A 12,686-nucleotide genomic window follows, 5' to 3' on the forward strand; every position below is an offset into this window, starting at 1 on the left:
ACACGAAAATCTTCTTGACTGAAGTATAATCTGGAAACGAAAACACTTAAGCATATACTTCAGTCAAGATGAAATTTTACATATGGAACATCAACTAGAAATATGCCTTACAGTGTTTCATGAAGATATGTGCGTGCATCATATGTGATATTTCGCATGGAACATATGGAACTTGAGGTCAACTTGGAACATAGGGAACTTGAGGTCAATAAAATATTAATAAACAAAATGATAAAATAAAGACAAAACATACAATTGCAAAATTAATTCATTTTGGGATTTGAAAGAGTTATCTAAAAAATGATTTTTTTAACTCTTGAAACGAGTTATTTTAGCTCTTAAAACGAGTTATTTTCAGTCTTAAAAAGAGTTATTTACACTCTTTTGTCATGTAAATTTTAGGAAAAAAAAGTTAGAACAACTCTTCCGAATATTACACCTAAATAGAAGTAAAATCAACTTCTAAAATATAGTTAATCGAAAATCACAACGAAAAAGAGTTAATTCAACATCGATTCGAGTAAGTTTTACTCGATTATTTTTCTGAGTGTATTAAATTTACTATCACATTTTAAAAGAATACAATCATTATTACCAAAATAGTACTCATTTAATTTTTGCTGGGATTTTTTTTAAGTTTGTTCTACTTACTTATGACTTACTTACTTATCTGATTCCAAAACTGATCATCATTTTTGACCGTTTTTGAAGATTTTTTTCTTAAATTGTTTTAAAAATAGTTTTTCAACAATATTTCAAAATCCGCCAGAACCCTATGGATATGAACCATTTTTAACAAAATCTTAGAATAAACTGACTCAATAAAATGATGCACCTTAAAATCGTTCTACAATTTCTCAAGATTATAGCATTTGGAAATTTATATTTTGAAAAGTGATATCTTTTAACAGAGTGGTTTATTTCACTCCCATGAATTTTAGAAAAAAACCGGTCTTAAAGTACTTTTTTAATTGTTAATTTGGAACTCCATCAATTTTGATTTATTTCTAATTTCTAATATATATTAGTCGTCGCGCGCCTATACAACCTCAATAATAATAATATATATTAGACTGTACCAGCTTTTTAATAAACCGATTTTAAACAAAAACTGTAAATGTTGGATGTAAATTTCATAAAGTTCACATTTATTTTAAATTGCTTAAACACTTTTCTTTTAAATTACAAGGCAAGATTCCAAAATTTATATTTCTAAATTTCTAAAAATTTGAAAAAAGACCTTATCTATGATCAAATATCTTAAAAACATTAATTTTCTTGCCTTGAAGTTAAATAGAAATATATTCATGAATTATTTTATTATTCCTTTCTAAAAATATTCGTCTCTGTTTATTTTGGTTACAAACTGTATGAAATTAAGTAACACGATTCCTAAACATTATCTAATCTAATTGATTATTTAAAAAAAATATTATTTTATCTTATATCATGAGAAAAAGTTATGGTAAAGCGTCCCAACTTTGAAGAGTGCTAGAACTCACAAGAAAGAGATCTCTCCGCGTATTACGAGTATTTTTTTGCATGGTTTTGAGTGCATTCATTCTGCGTTACTAGCGATTAAATTGATTCACAAATTAAAAAAAAAGTTACTCTTGAATTAAATAAGTGCTTAATAAAAGCACATTTTAGAATATTTTAGCATGAATAGCAAGCATACGGACAAATAAAAATGTAAATTCGAGAGAGGTATATCATTTACGGGTATTTTATCGATTAATTTCCGATTAAGCCCAACGCAACCTGGTCAAGATCTTTCAAGAAAATCAAAATTTAAGCATATCGGTTAAAAAGAAACTCTCTGTGGTATAAAACTTGATCTTCAAAAATTCAGTATCGACATGTTTTCGGACATAAATGGACAAATAATATTCATCTTGACTATTTCAAAACCGTGTTCGAAAATGAAAAAAGTCTAAGAACCGCTTTCGAAATAAACAGAAAGCATAATTTTGGAGGGATAGGAGGGTATAGTAGGACAAAAGAAAAAAATACTGTCATAAATGATATTGACTTATGGGGGGGGGTTACCGAAAATCGGAAGTCGATATCTCTTACCGTTTGGCCTCTAACCGGGTTACAAGTTGAAACAAAAGTAGACTATAATAATAAATAGGTGTTAATTCATTATATTTTTGCTGTATCCATCAGCAAAACTGTGCTGACCGGTCAGCAGTCGCTGAATAAAAAGTGCTAACCAAATTTATGGAAATGGCTCTCTAATTCGGAATTGATAATCTTAAAATTTGACACAAAATATTTAACTTAGTAAATCATAAGGTTTTCTTTATCTCAATATTAAGGAGTTGGTTAGTGAAAATTAAACTCATCCACTAAAAAATAAAATTTGGCCAGTAAAATATTTAAGTAAAGAACCAATATTATTTTTTCTTTGCCTAAATTTGCATGAAAATTTCACTGCTCTTAAAGTTCTAAATTGAGAACAGGATAAATATTCGATTTTTTTTTAAGGACAAAAAATGAATTGCATCATCTCTCCCTATATCTACATTTCGTAATACGGAATTTTTATTAAGTCTGGCTTATTTCGAATTTCATTGGGAAAAATTGCCTTTGTGAAAAGAGAAGTAATTTGCATAAATCATTCTCACTTTCATTAACATATAACCGATTTTTAAAACGGAAATCCACTCCGAGATATGAAATTGAACTTGAAGAGATCTGTTTAATATCAATTTAGGATTTAACACTCCAATTTCTATGCCAAAGCGTGGGGAGTGATTGCGGTTTAAATTGTGGGAGCACAATTTTGATTTACTGACCATTTTATTCAATGCTCCAATGATGACATTCACTTGTGTGATAGCCTCAGGATGAATTTCATGAATAGTGATGTGATTTTTCTGAATTGAGGTGAGGAATTGGAATTTACATCCAATTTTGGGCCATTTTTTTCCCCAGACTGAACTTCTATTTGCTGATGGACAATTTTATTATTCGTCTATTGATTGTTTCTACTACGTTTATTTCAGTTTTTTTGTCAGCTCTTGCTATAAAGATAATGAAACTTTTATAATTGCCAATATGATGGTGTTACGGAGAACTGAGCAAAAGTATTTTTTTTTTGTATGTCCAAATTAAATTTTCCGTCTCAGTATTTTTTTCCTATTGTCTCTTTTGCAGTGGATTTCGTGACGAAACTTCTGCAGCATCCGATTGGGATCTGGTCACAGTATCGAGTGATTTTCATTGTTGTCGGCATCAGTATCACACCATGGGTTCTGGCACTTTTGCAGTCACCACAAATGGTGGAGGTTTACTCAGACGACGATATTCCGTACCCGAGATTATCATGAGAAAGTGAGTATTTGCCAAAGTGGATATTTTTGGGGGTGGCCAAGGGCAGCAAATACGAATCAATAGCTGATGGATTTTCCCGGGTGATTGCAAAATCCAATCAGGGTGGTTTTTGCTCGCTTACATGGATTTCAAGAGTTCCGCTCTGTTTGCTCAACGCACCACTTTTTTTTTTGGATTTGACCAGGCTCAAATTTGTGCCACAGAAAAGAGAGAGTTTATGAAATAATTTTCTCCATATCCATGGGGTGGATCAGTGTGGGTACCTTTTTCCATAACATCAAATCGATATAGTGGTCACTACACAAAGGAGCAAAGAACTCTAAAGTCACTCACCCTTCGCACCGGTTCTTATATAGCGTCTTTTCCGGTGTAACATACTCCTCTACATACCAACACAAAATGACCATTTGCCTCCTCCATCGTAATATTCAAATTCAACTTCATAGCTTTAGTATTGCCTCTCTTTTGACCCTTTTCTCCACACCTATAAATCTTTCTCCTCATCCTTATGAACAGTTCTATGATTAACCTTCGCGTGAATTATTATTGCAAAGCCCAAAATGAGGTGTTTGAATAATAAAGGATGAAAATTTCTCATTTGTCATATTAATATTCGATTTTATAATATTTAAACTTATTAGAATTTTAATTTATTTTAAAGGTCTTGAACTCCAAAACCGGTTTCTAATGAACCTCTAATGAATGAAACGGAAACGCATTGTGTGATTCCTTTCAGACTCGTCATCTATAAATGACAATGACCTTGTGTCATTCTTTCTAACAATTTTTGCAAAGTCAAACTATTAACAAGTTTATTATAGGTAGAGTATAGGTCTACCGATTAGGACGAGTTTCAAATTGTTGAAAAGATATTTGAATACAGAAGAAAACTCAATCGATTTCTACCACTTGTTAATGGAATTAACTGTCTGAAAATCTGATGTGCTGGACACACTTACGGTTATGACTTAAGCCAAGAGATGGCTTAGGCCCTTGACACACTTACGACTTAAGCCGAGAGACGGTTTAGTGAAAAATAATAATAATGTGGTTTAACTATTATTTCGAATATAATTATGCTAAGCCGTCTCTCAGAGCTAATCCTCAGGTCTGTCAAGACCCTTAACGTAATTATAATCAAAATAATGCTTAGACTAATTTCCCAACAGTTTCTGATAATTCGTTTCTTGGCCTAAGCCCAGAGATGGTTTAGTCAGAAACCGATGGAAATGTAATCTAATCATAATTTTGATTATATTTACGTTAAGCCGTCTCTCGGCTTAAGATGTCAGGGTGTCCAGCACATAAGAGTTAGTCATAGGGCTTATCTTTTCTAATTTCTTATCAAATGAAAATTTTTGGAAAATGTTTGATTTGGGGCTGAATATTGGGGACCAAGCCAATCATTCATTTCATTTGGAAAAAAACACTAAAATTGGTTTATTATTTAATATTTATGGACCTTCGGAAACTGGGCTAAAAAGATTCTAGTCTAAAACCCGTGATAGGGTTTGAATAGACTCATCCTCGAGAATTTTTATCCTGTAAAACTTGGCAATAAAAAATTAGGTAAAGGAAATTCATGCAAAGGACCTCTAATCGATGGGCCTAAGCTAAGCCCTCAATGTATGACAGTTTGGGATAAATCGTTACTGCCTGAGTCTATTTGGAATTGGAATCTAATAGGCTGGACAGACTTACGAGCTGAGAGATGGCTTAATGTAATTACTATCAAAATAATGATTAGATTACATTTCTATCAGTTTCTGATTAAGCCGTCTCTCGGCTTAATCAGAAAAACGGCTCAGTTAGTCGGAAACTGATATAAATTTAGTCAAATATATTTTTTTTATTATAATTATGCTGAAGTATCTCTAGGCTTAAGTCGTAAGTGTGTCGAGGGCATAATACGACTTTAAGACTCGAGATTTACCCCAATTTCCTGATGTCAAAATTTAAAATATTAAGCTATGTTCATGGTTTTTCAAAATATGACCATGAACCATTTGTCCTTAATATTTGATCATAAATAATTTTCTTCCAAAATGCATGACTCATAAGAAATTAGCGAAGTTAGAACATATGCTTAAACCTTAAGTCTGAAGCCCGTTTAAAGCTTACCCCATATGGCTTAACTTCTTTAAATTCCCATCAGTCACAATTTATTGAAAAAGTTTGATTTAGAATTGGGTATTAAGGGTAAATGATCCATTAAAATGATTACAAACGACAATAAAATTGTTTTTTTTTTCTATTTAGGAAAAACTGCAAAAAATTACTTACCCTTATTGTGGATGTTTGAAATAAAACGTACAAAACTTCTTGGAAAATCTTTTAAGGATCCTAAAACTGAAATTCATTCATCTGAGACACGTTTAAATTCTTAATAGGATTTTTAGTTTTTTTTTTATTTTTAGAGGAAAGCGCCCTACCTTTGGACGACTCAAAGTTCAAACAATTCTTTATTTTCAATAATTATTTTTAATGAATTTGACTCATTATGATATTATATTTTAATAGCTAGTCCGATGCTTCAAAATTTCTGAAAAAGCAATCGGTCAAATCGGTTAAATCCATTAGAAACAGAGAAAATATTGAGTTATTCGAAGCTGGAATTGTCCGAAGGTAACACACAATACCTTATCAAAGTACAAAAAAGTTATATCTCCAGTTCTAATTATCCTATGCTAATTATGTTATGCTTAAATGATGTGTAATTTCGTCCAATTCTTCTGAGCATAGTATAAGGTAATTAGAATCGGATATACGGTTTTGTATTTTGGTTAACAAAAAAAAAATTTATATTAATTAAAATATAGACGTGTCTCGGATGAACGAATTTCAGATTTGAGATCCTTGAAGGATCCACTAACAAGTTTTGTTTGTTTTGAACTGTTGTTACAAAATTAAAAATTAAACATAAGTAAAACGTTATTGTCACGTTAGTAATTAAATTATAATAACGTAAAAATTACCTTTTCATTACGTTATTTTTTAGGAAATATTTGAGGGTAAAATAATTTTGTATATTTTTTGTGGAATAGCTATTACAATATATAATGCGTTCGAAGTCAGAGTACGTGCGAAGCCTGAAAGCCTCCCCCTATTCGTACACTGAGAGAAATCCGAAAAATTTAAAATAACATTCCGGAAATGTTAATTTTACCCCGCAGGATTGATCCGAAATCGGTGTAAATATTATGCTTTTTAGGTGTATTAGGGGTTAAAGTTACCCTTTTTCATGTTAATTTTACCCTTAAAAAGGTGTAAAATTAACATTAAAAAATGTTGATATATTTTTACACCTAAAAAAGTGTTAAAGTTATGAGGAAAAAAAGTTAATCGCATCCCCATTTTTTTTCTCAGTGTAGTCTAAATGTATTATTAGACCATTAAATTTGCAAAGAAATAAGTACAGTCCTAAAAGTACAATTCCTTCATAAAAAAAAGCATTAAATTCTGACTTTCTTTTTCATGTTTGGCCACCCTCAATCAGGCATTCGCTATCGCAGCAGAGATCTCTTGAGACGAAAGAGGAATCGAGTGTGGCGTCAACGGCCCCAACTCCCCGCCATTCGCCCTTGATGCGGTCGCCGGCCGAAATGGGTCCGGGTCGTCGTGGGGGTGGTTCCGATTCAAATTTGTCGCGTACCACCATCACCAGTAGCACCGACATGAGAAAATCCACCCTGCTCCGGCGATTTTGGGGTCGTGACGCGAGACGCGAGGTATTCGTGGAGTCACGTTCGGGAAGTTGGTCACCCCCATTGAGACGGTCACAGCGACGACTCCACTTCGATACACACCAGTGTGTAGAGTGCCAGAAGCTGAACGGGACACACAATAGTAGCGGAAGTAGCAGTAGCAGCAGTCAGAGTAGTGTTTTCCTGGCCAGTGGACGAACACCATCTCGGGCATCACCTAAACGACTGAAACTCATGGCTACACCATCAGTTGCTGCCACAGACTCCATGAGGTGTGCATTGGAGAGTGAAATCACAGAGACAAGTAGTCAGATGGCAAGGGATTCACCCACAACCACTGCACTGTCTTCGGAGAGTCCACAGACAAACAATGGTCGGAAGAATGTTCTTATCTACATGACTTCCCTGGAGACACCGACATCCCAAGAGAATAACAATCCCTCAGAAGAATCTTTGCGAATTGAAATTGAGACAACTACGCTCACTTCTGCTACGGGGGATGAGAATATGAATGGGGCACCAACTACCACCACGGTCACACGCACTGAAAGGGTCAATAGACACCATTCTGAGGAGGAGATGGATCGATATATCTCCAAGTTGTTGATTGACAGTCTCAATAATGTGATTGAGGCGTCCACTACTAATGAATTAATCACCAGTGCGGACACTAATGGAAATGCAACCACCAGGGAATCCACTGCAGATGAAAATCTCAATAATCTTGAAGATGGTGAAGTGATGTACAGTGCAATTTCAACAGCAGATATCTCAGATCCTGCTCTTGATGTCTCAGATTCAGGCACAGTTAGTACAACTCCCCATCGACCCCAAGATATTGGACTATCTGCTGAACCTGATGCGGATTCATGCAAAGACAAGGTGCAGGAAACCCCGATTGAGGAAGTTCCCATCTACTTCCCAAGGTATTCGGCTGAAAGTAAGGGAGATCTTTCCAGCTACACATCAGTCGGTTCTGAGCCTGAACCTCAGGAAATTGGTGCTGTGGGCACAGGAAGTTCCTATCCGGATATAGAGAAACATGGGGAACCTGTCTTAGTGCCCAGACTCTCAGCATTCCCCCGTACAGAATCAATGGAAGTACAACCCTCTTCTGCTTCGGCATGTGAAGATGGCGAGAATGGAGATGTATTGCCTGATGATGAGGACAGTGTAAGTTTGGTGGATAGTCTCGATGATCCAGAATCACCTGACCACAAATACCATTCCACGGAATCTCTAAAAGTCCCATCGTCAGCTGACACTGGGCAAGAAGCAAAATCTCCACAATTCCGTGAGAAAGGGGAGGCATTTTTTGTACCCATGTCTGAGACTCAAGTTCCTGTGGATGAACACATAGTGGTGGCTGATACAATGCCCGAAAAATTGCGGGACAAACTAGTGAGGCGTCAAAAACGGAGGGACATGAAGAAAGAGCAGGAATTGCGACGACGGCAGAAGATGCAAAAGTATATTGATCAGAAGTTAGAAGAACGTCTGGAGGAACTTCAAGTCAATGCCAATCGCAATTCTCGTGCAATAATTGCCAAGAAAGACATCCCTGTCCCGACCACGTCTACTGCATTGAATACCACAGCAAAAGGGCAGAAAAAGAATGTGCTGAGGACAGAGATTGGGATGTTAGAATCCTACACTATTGATTCAAGAGGGAATATGCAATTTAATCCACCAGCTAAGGAAGCTCCAGTGAAGACGACAAAAGCCCCAGCTCCTAAGAGGACAAACGCCACCAGAAAAATTACAAAATCCAAATCTGAGGAACACCCAGTGCCAGAAAAGAAGTTCCAAGTGAAAAAATCCGCTTCAGACACATTGCCAAGGCGAGGAAAGGCCTCGCGGAAGGATATGCAGCACATGACACTGTATCAGACGGCAGATTTGACCCCGGATACAGAAGGTGGACCACGGAGGATGTACCAGAAGACAGAGATACAGGATGGTGAGAAGAGGATTGAGATTCTTGAAATTGTAGAGTGTCTGGACACTTCTCCGGAAACATCTCCTGGTGTCCGAAACCCTTTGACTTACAGGGTTGGTGGGAAATCTGGGCGAAGATCGAAGATTCCCGTGCCGATTTACAAATCCGCCAAGAGATCTGTTCACAGTGGAAGTGCCTCTCCACGAACGATAGCCAATGCCAAAGTGGACAAATTGATAGCTGATCTTCTGATAGAGGCTCTCAATAATCCCGTGGACTTGGGTATAGAATTTGTGCCATCCCCAAAGATCGAGAAGGCAGTCAATGGGAAGAAGAATGGTGTAAAGAAGAGATCAGCTAATAGCGGAATAAAGTATCATCAAGTATTTGATGTTATTCCTGAGGAGAGAAGCAGTTTCTCTCTGGACTCTTCAAATGAAGAATCCGGAACCACTCACAAAACCCGAGTAGACAGTGGACAGGGACCCTCAGTCAAGAGCACCAATAAAGATACCACCCAAAGTAGTGCAGTATCTACTAAACCAACACCTCTCGAGAATAACAACAAAGTCCAGGACCACTCGAAGGTAGATGATGGGAGGAATGGGGAGAAAAATCAGACAAATCGCGGAAGGGCAGCTCTTGAGAGTGACACATGGTTGGGATTTTTCAAGCCCCATGAGGAATCCTCAGCAGAAGGTATGCTCGTAGTTCTGTGAGAGATGTCCCTGGTTTGCTTCAATTTCTTTTTCATCTCACCGCAACTTTTCTTTTATGTACCGGAATGAATTTTTATCCACAATAAAATGTTTTTTCTGCACGAAGTTTGAGATGGTTTTGATTTTTTTGATCTAGGGTACATTTAAGATAATTCAAAACCTGCTCCAAATGGAAATTTTTCGCTACTCCAAATGGAAACGCCATTGTTTTCATGATAAATACAATACTAAATTATTATTATTATATATTTTCTATACCACAGTTTTATTATTTAGTTAATTTTGCTCCAAATAAAGGGAAAATCCATTCATATTCAAAAATTTTAATTTGTTAATTTCTCAGAAAAATTAAAAGTGTACCTTTTCACCATCGAATTTTTCATCGATCGACCATGTTTTCCAATGAAAAACACAATGAGGTGATTGTTTATTCGTTTTGTTTAACATTTATGTCATATTTCTGGTTAATTTTAGTTAAATTAAGTGCTAATGTTTATTCTTAATGGTACGTGAAGCTTTCAAATGAAATAATTACCTATTCCGTGAAAAAAAGGGTTTTTCTGAAGTGTCTGCAAATACTCCAATACACGGTAAAAACTTTTGGACACTGACCAAAATATTGGAGCAAGTTTTCCTTGGAACAATTTTTTTTTGGAATCAATTTGTACCTAGAGAAGATATTTGTTTGTTCCAAAAAGTTTTCTTTACAGTTTCATTACAAAATACAGTTACAATTTTGTTAGAGTTTTCTTTTGGAACCGTTTTGATACGGTGGAATGTCTACAAATTTGAGTTGATTTCGTTTTATACAAATTTGTTCCCGAAATTTGGAACAGAATTTGTTGCACACGGCTGTTTTGTTCCCACTATCAGGACCAAATTGGTACATATTTTTTATAACTATTATTCCTACATCTGTAACATATTTGTTCCAAAAATTTTCGGTGTCCGTGGACGAGCTACATTTTGGAACAAATTCGTTACTAATATTGGGTATGTTTTTGTTCCTCCTAGAAGGTACAAATTTGTTCCAAAAATTATGGCGTCCGTGGACGAGCTAATTTTTGGAACAAATACGTGCCGAAATTTTTTACCGTGTAGGAAACCCCGGAAATATGACTTTTTTGGAGCGATTTTCTTATTGTTTTAGATGGGAAAGGAGAAAAGACCAGGAATAAGAACAAATTCCTGCTCTCAGGAGCAACTCAACAAGGTTTTGAAAGCCTTTCGTCGCAGTTTCACTTACACTGTTTGTCTCCAATTAGAAACTTTCCATTGTCTCCATTTGGATTAATTTGTTTCCAATTGAAGCATTTTACGCTCGCGTATTTTTCTTATATTTAAGAACTTTTCAAATTATATCTAAAGAATTTTCACTAAACAGTAACATTGTAGAAGAGTCAAGGAGCAAATTTATGTGATTTTCTTCAGGAAAAATATGAACTCAATGTGTTGAATCTTCTGTCAAAGTTAAAGCGTCTGGAAATGGTTTTGAATTAGGACATTTTACCCTATATGCACCATTTTTTGATAAATTCAAAAAAAAAACTTCCAATCTCTTGCAGAGGAGTCATCTCGCACTCATCATCATTTCTGTCCTCATCATCCATGCCATCATTTCATGCTGACACCATCATCAGACACTTTAACGACTGTTTCATCAACTATCCAGAATCCCACTGTATCCCTATCCACCACCATTGACTTCTACTCTCCAGACACATCGAGTTGCACAAATACCATCCTTCCACTTGATTCCTCTATTCCGGACGCCAGCACTTTTCCCACCAGCAGCTCTGGCTCTGACAACATTCTCACGGTGATCGAGAAGGTGGACACCAGCCCAAGTACAATCCCTCAGCCACCTGATTCCATTTCAGATACTGTTGCTAAGGCATCAAAAGCCCCGTTAGAGATCACCAAGACACCACGGGAGGAACCAACAAAGGAAGCTCCCGAAGTTATTGACTCCAGTTCCTTTGTGATAATTCCGGCTGAAGAAAACCCACCAACGCCGGCGACAAAGGAGCCTCCGGAGCCAGAATCTGCCAAATCAACGCAATCTTCGATAAAGGCGAGGGATATTTGCAAGGATTGCTGCTTCTGCAATCCAGACCTCCATAAGAAAATATCTCCTGAGGACACCAATCGCTCCTGCCACTTTTGCGACAGAAAACGACAGATGAGCGCACCTAAAAAACCTGAGGAGGAAACTCACAGTGGCTACGAGACAGCTAAGAGTCACCACTACTACGAGGTCTTGTCCAAATCCGATCATCAGCACACGCAGACAAAATCCAAGGATCCTGAGACAATCAGCACAAGATGTGTAAAGACTAATGAGAAGATAAAGCGATTTGTCCCTTCTCCAGAAGACCCCAAAGCAACCAAAGGGAAGATCAATCGCCCCAAAGATGTTCCTCAGCCCATTTCTCGAGGATCTGCTGTACACAGAGTCATCCGGGATGAAGTAGAAGTGCCCAGAAAGCCAAGAAATCAAAATAAAATCCCTGCAGAAGGGGATAAGAAGCAGAAAATTCAATTCCCAAGTCCCTACAGAATCCTCTCTTCACCACAGAGTTACGACGATGGATCATCCTGTTCGGAGGATGCAGACTTCAGTCCACCCGTTCCTCGAATGAACACCCCAATGAGATCACGATGGGCAAATTCAAGTCGTTTTGCCAATCACCGAAAGGCCTCCCATAGTCGCATGAATGCTTCCTCGAATCATCCCAAATCCTCCTTTGCCTCCACATCGAGCAGTGCAACTCCGGGAGTTAATACAGGTAATTTCACCACATCTCGGAAGGGACTCCGTGTGGGTTGGCATCCACCCTGGGGACTGCTGTAGACGCCTTTTTTTGCTTTTTGTCCAGCATTTCCTCCCATTTTTGTGCTTGCTCCCCTTCTTCTTTTTTACATTCAAAAATAAAATGCAGAGACATTTTCTCCCCTCTGGAAGTTCTTTTTTTTTTGTGGTCT

At 36.7% G+C, this 12,686-nt stretch overlaps 1 protein-coding gene across 1 annotated transcript in view; it reads left to right on the forward strand.

Moving 5' to 3' along the window:
• Window positions 1-12,686, forward strand: part of LOC129807770 (uncharacterized) — a 48,030-nt gene that overhangs the window by 34,315 nt on the left and 1,029 nt on the right. Inside the window, exons 6-8 of the mRNA XM_055857290.1 lie at window positions 3,074-3,339; window positions 6,836-9,681; window positions 11,267-12,490. Coding sequence (XP_055713265.1) covers window positions 3,074-3,339; window positions 6,836-9,681; window positions 11,267-12,490 — 4,336 coding nt within the window. The remainder of the gene's footprint in view (window positions 1-3,073; window positions 3,340-6,835; window positions 9,682-11,266; window positions 12,491-12,686) is intronic.

This window comes from Phlebotomus papatasi, chromosome 1, assembly GCF_024763615.1.
Source record: "Phlebotomus papatasi isolate M1 chromosome 1, Ppap_2.1, whole genome shotgun sequence".
In the NCBI taxonomy this organism is placed as follows: domain Eukaryota; kingdom Metazoa; phylum Arthropoda; class Insecta; order Diptera; family Psychodidae; genus Phlebotomus; species Phlebotomus papatasi.